General features: G+C 47.5%; 1 protein-coding gene across 12 annotated transcripts in view; it reads left to right on the forward strand.

Moving 5' to 3' along the window:
* ANKS3 (ankyrin repeat and sterile alpha motif domain containing 3) overlaps nucleotides 1–20120 on the forward strand; it is a 42655-nt gene that overhangs the window by 14903 nt on the left and 7632 nt on the right. For 11 of the 12 annotated variants that reach the window (XR_004055524.1, XR_004055523.1, XM_030925681.1 and 8 more), the window contains 2 exons: nucleotides 8560–8695; nucleotides 18130–18288. Coding sequence is in view for 10 of the 12 variants with exons in the window: in XM_030925681.1 (XP_030781541.1) it covers nucleotides 8560–8695; nucleotides 18130–18288 (295 nt within the window). In the remaining 2 variants the exon portion in view is untranslated. Of the gene's footprint in view, nucleotides 1–5204; nucleotides 5226–8559; nucleotides 8696–18129; nucleotides 18289–20120 lie in introns of those variants that run through there. The other variant, XM_030925687.1, reaches the window with a different exon arrangement.

Raw genomic sequence — 20120 nt, forward strand, 5'->3', positions numbered from 1 at the left:
TGTATTTTTTTTTGTAGAGACGGGTTTTGCCATGTTGCCCAGGCTGGTCTTGAACTCCTGAGCTCAGGCAGTTCACCTGCCTCAGTCTCCCAAAGCACTGGGATTACAGGCATGAGCCAGCGTGCCCAGCCCCTTCTCTCTCTTTTTTTTTTTTTTATGGTGGCATGCTATTCCCTGTAGGGATGAATCAGAGTTTTTGTTCATTAGTTTTGTTTGTTTTTCTTTGTGTTTTTTTTTTTTTTTTTGAGATGGAGTCTCGCTCTGTCACCCAGGCTGGAGTGCAGTGGCGCGATCTTGGCTCACTGCAACCTCTGCCTCCTGGGTTCAAGCTGTTTTCCTGCCTCAGTCTCCCGAGTAGCTGGGACTGCAGGTATGTGCCACCGTGCCTGGCTAATTTTTTGTATTTTCTTTTTAGTAGAGACGAGGTTTCACTATGGTAGCCAGAATAGTGTTGATCTCCTGACCTTGTGATTGGCCTGCCTTGGCCTCCCAAAGTGCTGGGATTCCAGGTGTGACCCACTGCGCCTGGCCGAATCAGAGTTTCTTTAACGATAATCTACAGATAGAATTAGGTCATTGCCAACCATTTGCTATTATGCACAACGCTGTGCAGAGTATCTTTGCACATGTATCTGTAAACGTGTAACCACATCTGTATGGTCCAGTACTGAAGGTACAAGTTTTGGGTGAAGTGTAAGTACAGTCTTTTTTTTTTTTTTTTTTTTTTTTTTTTGAGACGGAGTCTCGCTCTGTCGCCCGGGCTGGAGTGCAGTGGCCGGATCTCAGCTCACTGCAAGCTCCGCCTCCCGGGTTTACACCATTCTCCTGCCTCAGCCTCCCGAGTAGCTGGGACTACAGGCGCCAGCCACCTCGCCCGGCTAGTTTTTTGTATTTTTTAGTAGAGACGGGGTTTCACAGTGTTAGCCAGGATGGTCTCGATCTCCTGACCTCGTGATCCGCCCGTCTCGGCCTCCCAAAGTGCTGGGATTACAGGCTTGAGCCACCGCGCCCGGCCGTAAGTACAGTCTTAATGTGGATGTTGCCAAACTGCCATCTTCCACTGCCCCCACAGTAAGAATCATGCATCTTAAACCATGAAGCACTCAATAGAGTATAGAGGTAAGATAGCCAAGCACACGAACCCAGTACCTGTGTGTGACACACGGTTAACTCTTGCCTCATCTGCCTCAGCCCTTCTCCCATTGTGTTTGTAAAGGACACAACCAAAATCCCCTTTATATGCCTTTGTATTTCGTCCACCTTCCTCCTTTTCCAGAGGCAGCCACTCTCCAGCTGCCGGTGTGTACCTCTCCTATCCCTGATTTTATATTTTTGTCACATACTGTGCATCCTTAAACCATGTGTAGACTTGTTTTGAATCTCGAAAGATGGGTGTAAACAGCATGTCAGATTGTGTGTGTCATTCAGCAGCATGTTGGTTCATGCAGGCAAAATGCACTTTTTTTTTGAGACGGAGTCTTGCTCTGTCGCCCAAGCTGGAGTGGTGCAGTGGCCGGATCTCGGCTCACTGCAAGCTCCGCCTCCCGGGTTTACGCCATTCTCCTGCCTCAGCCTCCCGAGTAGCTGGGACTACAGGTGCCCGCCACCTCGCCCGGCTAGATTTTTTTTATTTTTTTTATTTTTTAGTAGAGATGGGGTTTCACTGTGTTAGCCAGGATGGTCTCGATCTCCTGACCTCGTGATCCGCCCGTCTCGGCCTCCCAAAGTGCTGGGATTACAGGCTTGAGCCACCGCGCCCGGCCGCAAAATGCACTCTTAACAGCTCTGTGTGTGGAGGGATGCCTCAGCCACCTTCATCCTCTCCCTTATTAGTGGGCTTTTAAGTTGGGTTCCACTTTGCTCTTCTGACAGTGCTGCCGTTGACATTTCTTTTTTTTTTGAGACGGAGTCTCACTCTGTCACCCAGGCTGGAGTGCGGTAGTACAGTCTTGGCTCCCTGCAACCTCTGCTCCTGGGTTCAAGCGATTCTCCCGCCTCAGCCTCCTGAGTAGCTGCGATTACAGGGGTGTGCCACTATACCTGGCTAATTTTGTATTTTTAGTAGAGACGGAGTTACACCATGTTCGTCAGGATGGTCTTGAACTCCTGACCTCAAGTGATCTGCCCACTTCGGCCTCTCAAAGTGCTGGGATTACAGGCATGAGCCAGTGTGCCCGGCCTGCCATTGACATTTCTTACATGTCTTTTTAAGCACATGTGGGAATTTCTTTGGGAGCTTAGAATGTGTTCTTCAAAGCAGGGTCTTTGTTGTGTAAGGTGGGTGAATCTCAGTCGGTCATGGATAGTGTGAACTTGCTTTCTTCCGTAGTGGTCCTGGTTCACACCAGTCCCCTTGGGTGTTAGACTTCTTTTTTTTTTTTGAGATGGAGTCTCTCTCTGTCACCTAGGCTGGAGTGCAGTGGCGCGATCTCGGCTCACTGCAACCTCTGCCTCCCAGGTTCAGGTGATTTTCCTGCCTCAGCCTCCCGAGTAGCTGGGACTGCAGGCCCTCGCCACCATGCCTGGCTAATTTTTTTATTTTTAGTAGAGATGGGGTTTCACCATGTTAGCCAGGATGGTCTCAATCTCTTGACCTTGTGACCCGCCCGCCTCGGCCTCCCAAAGTGCTGGGATTACAGGCTTGAGCCACCATGCCTGGCCAGGATGTTAGACTTCTTTGGCTCCCATAGTCAAACGAGTGTCTCCTTTTGATTTTTGCCTTTCTCTGATTTGTGATGAGATTGAGCATCTTTTCATTTCTTAATTTTAATTTATGTTTTATTTTTTATGTTTCTGTAATACTTTATACTTTTTAGTGGCCATTTGGGTTTCTTTTTCTGCAAATAATTATTTTTTTATTTTTATTTTTTTATATAGGGTCTTGCTCGATCACCAGACTAGAGTGCAGTAGCCTTATCATGGGTCATTGCAGCCTTGACCTCCGGGGCTGAGGTAATCCTTCTGCCTCAGCCTCCCCAGGAGCTGGACTACAGGCACGCACCATCCACGCCTGGATACTTTTTTTTGTAGAGACAAAATCTGACTATGTTGCCCAGGCTGGTCTTGAACTCCTGGCCTCAAGAAATCTTCCCACCTTGGCCTCCCAAAGTGCTGGAGTTACAGATGTGAGCCACCATGCCCGGCCAGATAATCTTTTGACAGATAATCCTGCTGACATGAACTAGGCTTCCTTAAGACACCTCACAGAATCGATAGCTTAGAACCATAAAGAGCCTCTACTTGTAAGTTCAGAGTCATTTTAAGTAAGGTAGAACTGGAGATCATAAGACATATGTACTCTTATAATTTTTGTTTCTATGTTTGTTTCTTTTTGAGACAGGGTCTCACTCTGTTTGCCCATGCTTGAGTGCAGTGGCACGATCATAGCTTGCTGCAGCCTCAACCTCCCAGGTTCAAGGGATCCTTGCAACTCAGCCTCCTGAGTAGCTGAGACCACAAGCCCATGCTGCCACACCTAGCTGATTTAATTTTTTTGTAGAGTTGAGGTCTCACTAAGTTGCTTAGGCTGGTCTCAAACTCCTGGCTGCAAGTGGTCCTCCCACCTTGGCCTCCCAAAGTGCTGGGATTACAGGCAGGAGCCGCGGTGCTTGGCCAACAATTTGCATGCTTTTACCAGATTCCCCAAATGTTAACATTTCACCTCATTTTCTTATCAGTCTTTTTATATATAACATGCGTATGTTTTTTGAATCATTTAAATGTAAATTGTGACATAATGCCCCTTTCCCCCTAAATATGTATTTCCTAAAAGCAAAAATGTTCTCTTTCCCAGTCACACAAAATTATCAAACGCAGGAACTCAACACTGAGTTCTTCCTCCAGAACTTTAATGAAGAATCAAAGTGTTGGTTAGTGATTGCTTGGTGGGATGGGGCAGGACGGGCGGCAGGTGGCCCGATGGCCTGGGTGGTTTGCCTGCGAGGGAGGCTGGTGGGCAAGCCCTGCCTGGAAGCTCCTGTCTCCCACATTCTTCCTGCCACCCAGTTGTTAGAACACCTGGAGCCAGAGGAGGGGGCCCACCCGGTTTCCCAGCCTGCGCCTCTAGAGCTGGGCTCCATTTCTCGAGGTAGAGAACGGGGCAAGGCTGGGCATCCTGTGCTCTTTGCTGGGGGAAGAAAGGGCTGTGGCTGCTTTCCTTGTCCCCCATTTCCCTTCTGCCAGTGGGGCCAAGCCCCAGCAGCTCAGTCAGGAGAAGAGGATATGGATCTGTGTGGGCCTCTCTCTTTAAGAGAAAGTTGATTTGTGCCTTCTGGATAGTCCTGTTCCAGGGTTTCTAAACTCTCTGATCCCACCTTCATGTTAAAGTGAATTTTGATCATGTGTCTCTTTAGTAATATGGACGTTATAAAATAGGGAAAAAAATCTTTTAAAGCATAAGTAGATAAAAATTTATTTTCACGTCAGGCACAGTGGCTCATGCCAGTAATCCCAGCACTTTTGGAGGCCAAAATGGGAGGATTGCTTGAGGCTGGGAGTTGGAGACCAGTCTGGGCAATACAGTGAGACCTTGTCTCCACATTAAAAAAAAAAATAATAATTGGCTGGGCGCGTTGGTTCATGCCTGTAATCCCAGCACTTTGGGACACCAAGGCAGGTGGATCACCTGGGGTCAGGATTTCAAGACCAGCCTGGTCAGCATGGTGAAACCCCATCTCTTCTAAAAGTACAAAAATTAGCTGGGCATGATGGCAGGTGCCTATAATCCCAGCCACTTGGGAGGCTGAGGGAGGACAATCATTTGAACCCGGGAGACAGAGGTTACAGTGAGCCGAGATCGTGCCATTGCACCCCAGCCTGGGTGACAGAGCAAAACTCCGTCTCAAAAAAAAAAAAAAAAATTAGCCAGTCATGGTGTGTGTTTGTAATCCCAGGGATGCTGAGATGGGAGGATCACTTGAGCTGCGGAGGTCAGGGTTGCAGTGAACCAATGTAATCCAGCCCGGGCCACAGAGTGAGGGAGATTCTGCCTCAAAAACAAAACCAAAAATACATAACGAGTTAAAATCCTACAGGAAAGAGGCTACTGTTTTATTCTGGTTAAAACCTTAGGGTTCGTTCTGTCAAACTTAAACTAGAATTTTTTTTTTTTTGAGATGGAGTCTCCCTCTGTCGCCCAGGCTGGAGTGCAGCGACTCATTGCAATCTCTGCCTCCCGTGTTCAAGTGATTCTCCTGCCTCAGCCTCCCGAGTAACTGGGATTACAGGTGCGTGCCACCACTCCCAGCTAATTTTTGTGTTTTTAGTAGATACAGGCTGGCCTCAAACTCCTGACCAGGTTGGTTGTTGGCCAGGCTGGTCTCAAACCCCTGACCTCCAGTGATCCGCCCACCTCAGCCTCCCAAAGTGCTGGGATTACAGGTGTGAGCCTCTGCCCAGCCAAGAAATTATTTTTTATTTTTATTTTTTATTTTTGAGACAGAGTCTTGCTTCGTCTGTTGCCCAGGCTGGAGTGCAGTGGCCTGATCTTGGCTCACTGCAACCTCCACCTCCTGGGCTCAAGTGATTCCCTTTCCTCAGCTTCCTGAGTAGCTAGGACTACAGACTTGCACCACCACGCCTGGCTACTTTTTGTATTTTTAGTAGAGACGGGGTTTTACCACGTTGGCCAGGGTAGTCTTGAACTCCTGACCTCAAGTGATCCACCCATCTCAGCCTCCCAAAGTACTGGGATTACAGGCTTGAGCCACTGTGCCCAGCTTATAAATTATTATTTATTTATTTATTATTATTTTGGATGGAATCTCACTCTCTCGCCTAGGCTGTAGTGCAGTGGCATGATCTCAGCTCACTGCAACCTCTGCCTCCTGGATTCAAGCAATTCTCCTCCCTCAGCCTCCTGAGTAGCTGGGACTATAGGCATGTACCACCACGCTTGGCTAATTTTTGTAATTTTTAGTAGAGACAGGGTTTCACCACATTGGCCAGGCTGGTCTCGAACTCATGAGCTGTGATCTGCCCTCCTCGGTCCCCCAAAGTGTTGGGATTACAGGCGTGAGCCACTGTGCCCGGCCCAGAAATTATTTTTTAAGGCTGAAAGTTTCATAGGTAATTTTTAACCAGAGTCAAAAGTAGGATGGAAGGTAGTCTAGAAAGTAAAACTCCTTATGCTTTGTGAAAACACAGTTTTTTCCTGTATCCCTGCTCAGAGACCACCTCTGCCTCCCCTACTGACTCCATGTGGGGGTCAAGGTTGAGGCCCCTGGTCTAATGGGAGAGACAGTTGCAGTATGGGTGGGTGGAAGCAAAACTACTTCAGGGTGGTGATTCTTTTTTTTTTTTTTTGATATGGAGTCTCCCTCCGTCGCCCAGGCTAGACTGCAGTGACGTGATCTTGGCTCACTGCAACCTCCACCTCCTGAATTCAAGTGATTCTCCTGCCTCAGCCTCTTGGAGTAGCTGGGACTACAGGCACTTGCCACCATGCCCAGCTAATTTTTTTTTTGTATTTTTAGCAGAGACGAGGTTTCACCATGTTGGCCAGGCTGGTCTCGAACTCTTGACCTTGTGCTTCGCCCGCTTTGGCCTCCCAAAGTGCTGGGATTACAGGCGTGAGCCACCTCGCCCGGCCCTCCGTTTTTCTCTTAATGATGTTTTGTGCACCCTAGTCTGTGTCACTGCAGGTACTCCCGCCCACCACGTAAATGGGCGGGAGGTGCTCTGTTTTCTGGATATGCTCTCACGTAGCTTACTAATCTCTTATTTTAGATTCTTTCTGATTCTTACTATGCTGAATGCCACAGTGAAAATTCTAAATTGTAGTGTATGTCCTGCATTATTTCCTTAGGCGCCGCTGCACTTCAGCCTGGGTGACAGAGCAAGATCCTATCTCAAAAAAAAAAAAAAAAAAAAAAAAGCAAACATGCTTATGGTAGTACATTTTAAAAATATAGAAGATTGGAAATTGGAAAAATCTCCATCAAAAATAATAAATAACTTAAAAATAGCAACCTTTTGGGTATGTTACCTTCCAATACTGTTTTCTGTGTACTTTTTTTTTTGTCTCATTTTGCAGGAGTTGTAATGTATATGTAGTTTTGTATCATGATCCTTTTTTATTTTTTTTTGAGACAAGGTCTTGCCTTATTGCTCAGGCTGGAGTGCAGCGGCGCGATCTCAGCTCACTGCAGCATCCACCTCTGGGACTTAAGGGATCCTCCCGCCTTAGCCTCCTGAGTAGCTGGCACCACAGGCATGTGCCGCCATACCCTGCTCATTTTTATTAAAGATGCTCCCCCTTTCTGGGGTCCCACCTCTTCCTCTGGGATTTAGCTCTGGCTTCCCTGCCTACCCCAGCTGCCTGGTCTAACAGGAGAGAACGACAGTTACAGTGTAGAGCGACACCAAAAACATGCTGTATTGATTATAGTTTGTTTTTTTTTCTTGTAGAGGTGGGGTCGCACTGTGTTGCCCAGGTTGTTCTCCAACTCCTGAGCTCAAGCGATCCACCTGCGTTGGCCTCCCAAATACTAGGATGACAGGCATGAGCCACCTCACTTGGCCGTGATCCTTTTTCAGCTTGATCATACAGCTGTTTGTAAATCTCATCATCTATGGCAATAACGTAACTGGCTTCTTGTCGCCCTGAGCATTCAAGTTGTCTCTAGGTAGGTTCTCATTATTGTGAATATGTTATGCCAAACGGTTTTTTTTTTTTTTTTTTTTTGAGACAGAGTCTCATTCTGTCGTCAGGCTGGAGTAGTGCAGTGGCGTGATCTCGGCTCACTGCAACCTCTGTCTGCTTCCTGGGTTCAAGCGATTCTCCTGCCTCAGCCTCCCGAGTAGCTGGGACTTTAGGCATTCGCCACCATGCCAGCTAATTTTTTGTATTTTTAGTAGAAGGGGTTTCACCATGTTGGCCAGGATGGTTTCGATCTCCTGACCTTGTGATCCGCCCACCTCGGCCTCCCAAAGTGCTGGGATTACAGGCGTGAACCACCGTACCTGGCCTGTGCCAAACGCCTTTGCACACTAAAGCTTTCTTTGTATTTAGAGTTATTTCCTTACAGTCATGGAAGTGGAATTGTTGCGCTACAAGACCTGTAAATACATTATAGAGCTTTTGATCAAAGTGATGAATTCTGCTTCAGAGGATGGTGGTTTCATTCTGACTGGTTAAAAAGGCTGCTTTCATTGTGAACTGCTGTCTCCAGCTTTCTTTGAGTGAAGACAAGCAAAGTGAGTGGGACACAGCCCAGGCGCAGAAGGTGAAGGCTGGGCTCTCCCCATGGTGGCTGCCAGCCCCCTGCAAGAGAGGTCATGAGTGTGGCTGACAGCAGTGGGAAGCCGAGAGCTGCCACAGCTGGGAGATGACTCCCCAACCCCAGCCCCCCTCATGCTTGCCACCAAAAAGAGAGTGAGAGCAAAACTTGTGGCTATGATGCAGACAAGCCTGCCTTTTTCTCATGCAGGTGTGTTGTTTCCCATGCAGGGAGGCAGTCAGAAACCAGCATATGCCCTTCTGTCTTCCCAGCTAGTAGCCCAGGAAGGGCAGGCTCTTTGAAGGAGAGGCTCCTAACCCCCTTTCACGGACATTCGCAGGGAGTCAAGGTGGATGCGAGAGACCACAGTGGAGCCACAGCCCGGATGCTGGCCAAGCAGTACGGACACATGAAGATCGTGGCCTTGATGGACACTCACTCGCCCTCTCTGCCCAAGAGCCTCTATCGGAGCCCAGGTACCCACACCTGCCAGCCATGCCCTGCTGGGGTCTCTGGTTGTCTTCAGCTTCAGGTGACCTGGCAGAGAAAGATGTTCCCCTCTTCCCCTGGCTCCCACCTTCTCCTCTGAGATTTGGCTTTGCCTCCCCAGCTGCTTCCATGTCAAGGTTGAGGCCCCTGCTGTAACAGGAGAGAAGGGTGGTTATGATGGAGAGTAGTACAAAACCAGGCTGTGGTGGCTGTGGAGGCTTTCTGTAGTATGCTTGGCTGCCGAGTCGGGGCAGGCCTCCTTAGCTTTCTGTTTTCACTGTTGCCTGGGCTATGGCTTATTCATTTTTCTGTATGAACTTGAATATCAACTTGTCTAGCTCCTTAAAAACAGCATTGAAATTTTTATTGAGATTGTGACAGTGTATAAATGAACTGTATCTTTGTGTTGTTGAGTTGTCCTGTCTAAGAACAAGGGATGTCTTCTTGTTCCAGTGTACTTTTGGGTCTTGCAGGAGGGTTTTAAATTTTTCTTCATCTATATTTTGCATATGACTAGTTTGTTCCTAAGTGTTTGATCATCTTTTTTCCTATTGTAATGGGGTTTTCCCTACCATTATATCCCTTTTTCCCCCCAAATCTCAGGGTATTAATTACTCAGTGCTATTTATTTTTTATTTCAGTAGGTTTTTGGGGAACAGGTGGTGGTTGGATATGTGAATAAGTTCTTTAGTGGTCTCATTATATCGTTTAACTGCATATTGTCAGTGCATTTGAAGGCAATGGATTTCTGCAAACTTTTTTTTTTTTTTTTTTTGAGATGGGAGTTTCGCTCTTGTTGCTCAGGCTGGAGTGCAGTGGCGCAATGTCGCCTCACCACGACCCCCGCTTCCCATGTTCAAGCAATTCTCCTGCCTCAGCTTCCAAAGTAGCTGGGATTACAGGCATGCATCGCCATGCTTGGCTAATTTTTTGTATTTTTAGTAGAGATGGGATTTCTCCATGTTGGTCAGGCTGGTCTCGAACTCGTGACCTCAGATGATCCACCAGCCTTGGCCTCCCACGGTGCTGGGATTACAGGTATGAGCCACTGCGCCCGGCCATGCAAACTAATTTTATATTCTGCTACCTTACAGGATTCTTGTATTGTTCAGGTTAGTTTTGTTACTGATTCTTTAGGGCTTTACAGGTGTACTAACATATAATCTTTAAGTATCGATGAATACACTGCTTCCTGCTGATTCTTGTGACTCTGACTTTGTTGAATTGCACTGTTCTTTGTTTAGTTGCTGACACCTCTAGCCCGTTGTTCAGCGCGGTGGAGACAGTGCGCCTCCTCACCTTGGTCCTGATCTTAGTGGAAACGCCTCATTATGTGAGAGGGAAGGCATATGATATTTTAGCATATTAACAAAGTATTCATCAGTTCTTTTATTCTTGAGTGGTGTTTTACTGGAGTAACTATTGAATTTTGTTTCCATATCTTTGGAGACGACTGTGAATTTTTATATGGTAGACTGTCTTCATGAACCTCCTAATAACGAATCAACTTTACATTCTTGGCATAAATCACACATGTTGTATTATTTTAATGTGTTTTTGAATTCTGTTTATTAATATTTAGTATTTTGCTATGGATACTCAGTCATAAATGATACTGGTCTATAGTTTTCTTTCTTCTTTTTTTTGGTTTTGAAATAGAGTCTTGCGCTGTTGCCCATGCTGGAGTGCAGTGGCAAGATCTCAGCTCACTGCAACCTCTGCCTCCTGGATTCAAGCGATTCTCCTGCCTCAGCCTCCCAAGTAGCTGGGATCACAGGCATGCACCACTACATCCAGCTAATTTTTATATTTTTAGTAGAGACGGGGTTTCACCATGTTGGCCAGACTGGTTTCAAACTCCTGACCTCTAGTGATCCACCTGCCTCAGCCTCCCGAAGTGCTGGGATTACAGGCGTGAGCCACTGGCCCCGGCGTGGTCTATAATTTTCTATTTTTGTTGTGTCTTTATCAGGTATGGGTATCAATGTTATACTTCATAAAAATAATTGGGAAGTTTTCCTTCCTTTTTCGTGTTCTAGGACAATACATGTAGCATTAGTGCTATGTGGTCTTAGAAGTTTTGATAGAATTCTCCCATGAGGCCGGGCGCGGTGGCTCAAGCCTGTAATCCCAGCACTTTGGGAGGCCGAGACGGGCGGATCACGAGGTCAGGAGATCGAGACCATCCTGGCTAACACGGTGAAACCCCGTCTCTACTAAAAATACAAAAAAAAAAAAAAAAAACTAGCCGGGCGAGGTGGCGGGCGCCTGTAGTCCCAGCTACTCGGGAGGCTGAGGCAGGAGAATGGCGTAAACCCGGGAGGCGGAGCTTGCAGTGAGCTGAGATCCGGCCACTGCACTCCAGTCCGGGCGACAGAGCAAGACTCCGCCTCAAAAAAAAAAAAAAAAAAAAAAAAAAAAAAAAAAAAAAAAGAATTCTCCCATGAAACCATCTGGTCTCTTGCTATGAGGTGGTTCCTTGATAACAGGTTTTTATTTGCAGAGGTCTACAAGATCATTTTTTTATTTGCAGAGGTCTACAAGATCATTTTTTTTATTTGCAGAGGTCTACAAGATCATGTTTTTATTTGCAGAGGTCTACAAGATTATGTTTTTATTTGCAGAGGTCTACAAGATCATTTTTTTATTTGCAGAGGTCTACAAGATCATTTTTTTCTCCTTTTTTTTTTTTTTTTTTTGAGATGGAGTCTCGCTCTGTCACCCAGGCTGGAGTGCAGTGGCACAAGCTCCGCCTCCCGGGTTCACGCCATTCTCCTGCCTCAGCCTCCCAAGTAGCTGGGACTACAGGCGCCCGCCACCTCGCCCAGCTAATTTTTTTGTATTTTTAGTAGAGACGGGGTTTCGCCTTGTTAGCCAGGACAGTCTCGATCTCCTGATCTTGTGATCCACCTGCCTTGGCCTCCCATAGTGCTGGGATTACAGGTGTGAGCCACCGCGCCCAGCTTTTTTTTTTTTTTTTAAGGCGGAGTTTCGCTTTTGTTGGCCAGGCTGGAGTGCAATGGCTTGATCTTGGCTCACCACAACCTCTGCCTCCCGGGTATAAGTGATTCTCCTGCCTCAGCCTCCCCGAGTAGATGGGATTACAGGCATGTGCTACCACGCCCAGATACTTTTGTATTTTTAGTAGAGACGGGGTGTCTCCATGTTGGCCAGGCTGGTCTCAAACTCCCGACCTCAGGTGGTCTGCCCACCTGGGCCTCCCAAAGTGCTGGGATTATAGGCATGAGCTACTGCCCCCGGCCAATTTTTTTCTCCTTTTAAAATATTCTGTTTCAGGGCCAGGTGCAGGGGCTCACGCCTGTAATCCCAGCACTTTGGGAGGCTGAGGCAGGTGGATCACCTGAGGTCAGGAGTTTGAGACCAGCCTGATCAACATGGAGAAACCCCTTCTCTACTAAAAATACAAAATTAGCCGGGTGTGGTGGTGCGTGCCTGTAATGCCAGCTACTTGGGAGGCTGAGGCAGGAGAATCGCTTGAACCCGGGAGGCGGAGGTTGCGGTGAGCTGAGATTGCGCCATTGCACTCCAGCCTGGGCAACAAGATCGAAACTGTGCCTCAAAAAAAAAAAAAATTCTGTTTCAGGCTGGGTGCAGTGGCTCACGCCTGTAATCTCCGCACTTTGGGAGGCCAAGGCAGGCAGATCACTTGAGGTCAGGAATTCAAGACCAGCCTGGCCAACATGGTGAAACCCCATCTCCACTAAAAATACAAAAATAAGCCGGTGTGGTGTTGTGCGCCAGCTACTCTGGAGGCTGAGGTAGGAGAATCACTTGAACCCAGGAGAGGGAGATTGCAGGGAGCCAAAATCATGCCACTGCACTTCAGCTTGGTGACAGAGCGAGACTCCATCTCAAAGAAAGTAAATAGATAAAATACAACAAGATAAAATATTCTGTTTCAGTGGTTATTTTCTCATTATTATTACTATTTTTTTCAGCATGGAAAATATTTATTTTTTGTGACAGGGTCTTCTTTGTCACCTAGGCTGGAATTCAGTGACCCAGTCTCAACCCACTGCAACCTCTGCCTCCCAGGTGCAAAGCGATCCTTCCACCTCAGCTCCACGAGTAGCTAGGACTGTAGGTGCACCCTACCATGCCCAGCTTACGTTTGTATTTTTTGTAGAGAGGTAGTTTTGCCATGTTGACCAGGCTGGTCTCAAGAGTCCTGAACTCAGGCAATCCACCCGCCTCAGCCTACCAAAGTGCTGGGACTACAGGCATGAGCTACTGCACCTGACCTGGAAAATATTTATCTCATTTTTTTTTTTTTTTTTTTTTTTTTTGAGACGGAGTCTTGCTCTGTCGCCCACGCTGGAGTGCAGTGGTGCGATCTCGGCTCACTGCAAGTTCCACCTCCCGAGTTCACGCCATTCTTCTGCCTCAGCCTCCTGAGTAGCTGGGACTACAGGCGCCCGCCACCGCGCCCGGCTAATTTTTTTGTATTTTTTTAGTAGAGACGGGGTTTCACCGTGGTCTCGATCTCCTGACCTTGTGATCCGCCCGCCTCGGCCTCCCAAAGTGCTGGGAATACAGGTGTGAGCCACTGCGCCCGGCATTTATCTCATTTTTAATTGACACAAAATAACTCCATATTTATGGGGTACAGTGTGTGATGTTTTGATACGTGTATACACTGTGTAATGATCAAATTAGGGTAATTAGTTTATCCATCACCTCAAATGTTTATCATTTCTTTGAGGTGAGAACATTTAAAGTCCTGTCTTCTAGTAGCTGTTTTGAGGTATACACTGTTGTTCCGTATAGTCACTCTGCTGTGAACACCAGAACTTCTTTCTTCAATCTGTAATTTTATACCTATTGACCAGTCTCTCCCACTACCTCCCCACCCTCAACCTCTGATATCCACTCTTTTACTCTACATGCTTGACGTGAGCTTTTAAAAATCCTGTAAATGGGTGAGATCATGTAGTCATGTAGTCTTTTTTGTTGTTTGGTTTTTGAGACAGGGTCTCGTTCTCTCACCCAGGCTGGAGTGTGGTGGCATAATCTTGGCTCCTGCAGCCTCCAATTCCTGGGCTCAAGTGATCCTCCCATCTCAGCCTCCCGAATAGCTGGGAATGCAGGTACCTACCACCACACCTGGCGAATGTTTTATTTTTTAGTAGAGACGGGGTCTTGCTATACTGACCAGGTTGGTTTGGGACTCCTGGGCTCAAGTGATCCTCTCACCTTGGCCTCCCAGAGTGTTGGGATTACAAGTGTGAGTCACCACACTGGCTGGCATTTGTCTTTCTTTTCTGTCTGGTTTATTTTACCGAACATAGTCTCTCCCACGCTTATTCATGTTGCCACAAATGATCAGATTTCATTCTTTATGTCTGAATAATATTCCATTGTGTATGTAAAGTCTTCTTTCTTCATTCATCCACTCATGGACTCGGTTGATTCTCTAGGCTACTGTGAATAGTGCTGCAATAACATGACATCTCTTTGGTATACTGATTTTCTTTCTTTAGGATAAATAACCAGTAGTGGAATTGCTGGATCTCATTTCTTATATTTTAAAAAATTTCTTATATTAAAAAAAATAGAGACAGTGTCTCACTATGTTGCCCAGGCTGGTCTCAAACTCCTGGGCCCAAGTGATCCTCCCACCTCAGCCTCCCACACTGCTGAGATTATAGGTGTTAGCCACTGCGCCTGGCCTCACTTTTTTTTTTTTTTTTTTTTGAGACGGAGTCTCGCTCTGTTGCCCGGGCTGGAGTGCAGTGGCCGGATCTCAGCTCACTGCAAGCTCCGCCTCCCGGGTTCACGCCATTCTCCTGCCTCAGCCTCCCGAGTAGCTGGGACTACAGGCGCCCGCCACCTCGCCCGGCTAGTTTTTTGTATTTTTTAGTAGAGACGGGGTTTCACCGTGTTAGCCAGGATGGTCTCGATCTCGTGACCTCGTGATCCACCCGTCTCGGCCTCCCAAAGTGCTGGGATTACAGGCTTGAGCCACCACGCCCGGCCTCACTTCTTATTTTGAATATTTGTGTTTGTTCCTTTTTTTCTTTTTAAGTTAAATACTAGTACTTTGTTTAGTGGAAAAACAAGAAAAACCCATCGGATTTTGATTTATTAAGGAGACCTACTGAGGGTTTAATTTCTGCTTTTATTTTTCTTTGGCTTACTTTGTTGTTGTTCTAGTTTTTTGAGTTGGAAGTTTCTTTCATGTTCATTGTTTCCCTTTTGTTGCTAAATGTTAGAGGCTGTGTATTTTTGCTGATTGCTGCTTTAAGTGTATTCTGGGGGTTCTATATTGAATACTTTCCCTATTATTTTTCAGAAATTCTATAATTTTTACTTATATTTTCTCCTTCACCCACAAGTTGTCTAATAGAAGTCTTGTGGTTGTTTTTGTTTGTTAATTTCTTGGTGGAAGGGCCTTTTTGATCTTGTGATTAATTTCTCATGTTATTCTGATCAACTTTATTCTAATGTGTCTGATCAGGGAGTGTTTATAATTCTTACCTTGACAGAACTTCTTTGTCATCTTATTTATCACCTGCTGATCAATAGATATATATTTTTTCAGATGTAGTCTCACTCTGTCACCCAGGCTTGAGTGCCCAGGCGCAATCTTGGCTCACCACAACCTCCGCCTCCCAGGTTCAAGCGACTCTCCTGCCTCAGTCTCCCGAGTAGTTGGGATTGCAGGCGTATGCCACCACGCCTGGCTGATTTGTTTTTTGTATTTTTAGTAGGGACAGCGTTTCACCACGTTGGCCAGGTTGGTCTCGAAGTCCTGACCTCAAGTGACCCACCCACCTCAGCCTCCCAAAGTGCTGGGATTACAGGCGTGAGCCACCACGCCCAGCCCTGATCAATATTTTTTAACGTTCCGTGTTTTGCTTGAGAAGTTGAATTCTCTATTTTCTGTGTATACAATTTAGCGTATCTGTGAGTATCTTATTTAGGATTTTGTACTTTTAGTTCATTTTCTACAAAATTACCTATTAGTGTGTTTCTGATTTATGAAGGAAGTTGGCGCATTTTTGGTGACAGATTTTCATAACTTGTTATAGATTCACTGTGAATTACGGCTTTCAGTATTAGAAATGTCCTTCTAGCTGGGCATGGCTCATGCCTGTAATCCCAGCACTTTGGGAGGCCAAGGCGGGCAGATCACCTGAGGTCAGGAGTTCGAGACCAGCCCAGCCAACATGGTGAAACCCTGTCTCTACTCGAAATGCAAAAATTAGCCAGGCATGGTGGCACATACCTGTAATCCCAGCTACTTGGGAGACTGAGGCAGGAGAATCACTTGAACCCGGGAGGCGGTTACAATGAGCCGATATTGTGCCATTGCACTGCAGCCTGGGTATAGAGAGAAACTCTGTCTCAAAAAAAAAAAAAAAAAAAAGTCCTTCTCTGTCATATTTAATGCGTTTTGCCCTGATTTCCACTTTGAAAGCAGGATTGCAGCTCTGGCTTTTTTGTGGTTTCCATCTGCCTGTTATTTTTAAGCCGCTCTGAGGGTGTGTTGGGTGCTGAGATTCACGCATCTGCTGTTCTCTTGCTTATTGCCACCTTTGTGCATTTGTCTTACAGCTCCCTCCCCTTCAGCTTGGATGGAAGCACAGTCTCCTTGGGGTGCTGTAGATCTTTGAGTGTGAGGGAGTGTGTGTCCACATGGCTAGCTCAGTCGCCAGGGCCTGAGCCTCTTCATGGGGAATAACAGAGTGGCCCACGTTCAGGGCCTGAGCGCTCCCTCTTTGCTGGCCTGCCCTGAATTATCCTGTCAGTTCGCACTTGAGCGAGCAGCTCCTTTCTCAGGGTCAGGCTCAGCCCAGCTCCTTCCCTGGCGTTGGGGTTGTTTCATAGTCAACACAGCTCGGGTAGTAAAATGGTAACCCAAAGGACCTCTCCCTTCATCTCCGTCCCGGCTTACCAGCTCCACAAGGAGATCTCACCATTCCCTCCTGCATCCAACTCACGTATCTCATAAAAGCAGAATCAGATCAGAGCCTTAGACAAGTCAAATATGAAAAGCTGAAAAGCTACACCATAGTAAGAGCTCTGGGCCGGGCTCTGAAAGCTCAGACTGGGCAGCGATCTGAAACACTTTACAATCGCAGCAAGCACATGCCATGTTTTAGAAAATACAGAATTGCGGCCGGGCACGGTAGCTCGTGCCTGTGATCCCAGCACTTTGGGAGGCCAAGGCGGGTGGATCTCAAGGTCAGGAGATCAAGACCAGCCTGGCTAACATGGTGAAACTCCATCTTTACTAAAAATACAAAAACAAAATTAGCCAGGCACGGTGTTGGGCGCCTGTAGTCGCAGCTAGTCGGGAGCCTGAGGCAGGAGAGTGGCGCGAACCCGGGAGGTGGAGTTTGCGGTGAGCCGTGATGGTGCCATTGCACTCCAGCCTGGGCGATGGAGCGAGACTTCGCCTCAAAAAAATAAAGAAAAAAAGAAAAAACAGAATTCTTTAATAAGTTGTTTCCAGCTGGTCACAGTGGTTCATGCCTATAATCCCAGCACTTTGGGAGGCTGAGGTGGGTGGATCACCTGAGGTCAGGAGTTCAAGACCAGCCTGACTAATATGATAAAACCCCATCTCTACTAAAGTACAAAAATTAGCTGGGTACGGTGGCGCGTGTCTGTAATCCCCGCTACTCGGGAGGCTGAGGCAGGAGAATCGCTTGAACCCGGGAGGCAGAAGTTCCAGCCTGGGCAACAAGAGCAAAACTCCATTTAAAAAAAAAAAAAAAAAAAGTTGCTTCCAAAGGAAGGGATTAGGAAAAAGCAGTTGTGACTGCTGATATTACCATATATTTTAATGAAGAGATAGATTTTATTTATTCAAAGTAGAACAAAATTTCTGATTATGAACGATACAGGCTTATGAACAATTTTGCAAACCTCGACAGAGATAACAATGAAACTCCTGGCCAGGCGCGGTGGCTCACGCCTGTATTCCCAGCACTTTGGGAGGCCGAGGCAGGCAGATCACCTGAGGTCAGGAGTTGGAGACCAGCCTGGCCAACATGGCAAAAGCCTGTCTCTACTTAAAAAAAAAAGCTGGGCATGGTGGCACGCACCTGTAATCCCAGCTACTTGGGAGGGTGAGGCATGAGAATCGCTTGAACCCAGGAGGCAGAGGTTGCAGTGAGTGAGCCAGGATTCTGCCATTACACTTCAGCTCGGGGGACAGAGACTCTGTCTCAAGAAAAATGAAACTTTCCATCCTCACTAACTTTGCAGTTCTCTGTGGCCCATTGGAGCAGCGCCCCGGCCTGTTAGGGCATTTCTCAAAAGTGATGCCCTGGCAGATACCCTTCTTAATTTAACAAAACCGGCGACAGTTACTTTCTTTCAGTTTGCCATAAGGATTAGTACATGAGTCCATCACTGAACAGACTGTCTTAATCTTGGTGTTTGACCACAGAAAAGTACGAAGATCTGAGCTCCTCTGACGAGTCCTGCCCTGCTCCTCAGAGACACAGACCGTGCCGGAAGAAGGGTGTCAGCATCCACGAGGGACCGCGAGCCCTGGCCAGGATCACAGGCATTGGCCTGGGCGGCAGAGCCCCACGGCCTCACTATGGTGAGTGGCCTGCATTTCCCCAGGGCTCTTTCTCACTGCATACCAAGATTCTGTGTTGGCGAGAATGGAATAGCTCTTAGGCTCCTGCAACATGGGTCGCTGGACCTCAGGTGGCAGCGGGACAGGTGGCCCAGCTTTCATGCTTAGGGAGACTCAGGATTGAGTACACTGATAGAAATGCATTGGTCACGGACTAGCTCTTGTTTTTTGCTTAATCTCCTTGAGTTTCCTTTTCATTGGCTAAATTTAGGAATAGAACTTTCTCTCCTGCAGAAGAAATGTATCCTGCTCAGATTTCATTCATCACATAGGTGAGGGTCGGCTAATGCAGGGAGGACACCAAGCGTGAAGTTCACTTCCCTGCCCTGCCCACAGCAGCTGGGTCAGGTACGCTGCTGGGGGTGGGAGGCCAAGGGCAGGCCCTGCTGTTTTCTCAGGGCGGTGAAGTTGTGCTCAGACCCTCCTGAGAGAGGGCCCACTTGTTAGTGAAGATTCCTAGCCTGTGGCTTTTCAGATCTCAAGTTGATTCTCAGACTGCCAGCCCCAGGCTGTTGAGCATTTTGCTCTGGGGAGTGCTGGGGGCTATTTTTCAGGGAGCTGGGTTTGGTGCCTATTCTCTACTGCTGTGGTTTGTCCCAGAGCTCAGCTGGAGATGTGAGTTTTGTCTTCCTCTGATGGCTGTGACCCAGTCATGGCCAGGCCAAGGCTGCTGCTCTCACAGGCCTCAGGGCTGGTCCCTCTCGGGAACAAGGCCTCTTTGGGGCCAGGACTTGGAAAAGTGAGAGTAGACAGTGTTTCAGCCAAGGGTACATGAGTAATTGAATTCCCTTCTAAAACCCCAGAGACAAGCAGATGCGCAGACTTCTGTCTTCTCAAGCCTGGGTGCTGGGTTGGGAGCTGGAGACCCACCTTCTTCCATCATCCTGGGAGGGGCGAGCTGACTGGGCCACTGGCAAGGCCTCTCTCGAGCTGCTGGCCAGCCCCACCACAGCATGAGGGCCCGCCTGTGTCCCGTCCGCTGAGCTGTGAGCACTGGCTCTGGGACACTGGGCTGGTCATTTTGAGTGACAGTCTCTTCCTTCCAAAGGGTCCCTGCCACCTGCTGCAGCCTGAGGTGTGGTGGGCACAGGAAGGAGACTGTCATCCTGGGGCTGGGTTGGTAATTAATTTATATAGCTGTACAACAGACACTTTCTCAAAATCATACATGTCTGAAGCCGCTTGTGTGCGGTTCTTTGTATGTATCCACAAAGAAGTAATCACGGTGGTGGTCTCAGGTGTGGTATTTCAAGGGATTTTTGTTTTTTCCTCTCATACCTTGTGAAATTTAAATTTTCTTTTTTTTTTTTTTTTTGAGACGGAGTCTCGCTCTGTCGCCCAGGCTGGAGTGCAGTGGCCGGATCTCAGCTCACGGCAAGCTCCGCCTCCCGGGTTTACGCCATTCTCCTGCCTCAGCCTCCCGAGTAGCTGGGACTACAGGCGCCAGCCACCTCGCCCGGCTAGCTTTTTTTGTATTTTTTAGTAGAGACGGGGTTTCACCGTGTTAGCCAGGATGGTCTCGAACTCCTGACCTCGTGATCCGCCCATCTCGGCCTCCCAAAGTGCTGGGATTACAGGCTTGAGCCACCGCGCCCGGCCGAAATTTAAATTTTCTATACGTGCATATATTTTCTTTGCCAGTAATTAAGAAATTTGAGGCTGGGTGTGGTGGCTCACGCCTGTAATCCCAGCACTTTGGTAGGCCGAGGCAGGTGGCTCAAGAGGTCTAGAGATCGCGATCATCCTGGCCAACATGGTGAAACCCTGTCTTTACTAAAAATACAAAAATTAGC

This window comes from Rhinopithecus roxellana, chromosome 20 (assembly GCF_007565055.1).
Source record: "Rhinopithecus roxellana isolate Shanxi Qingling chromosome 20, ASM756505v1, whole genome shotgun sequence".
NCBI classification, from domain to species: domain Eukaryota; kingdom Metazoa; phylum Chordata; class Mammalia; order Primates; family Cercopithecidae; genus Rhinopithecus; species Rhinopithecus roxellana.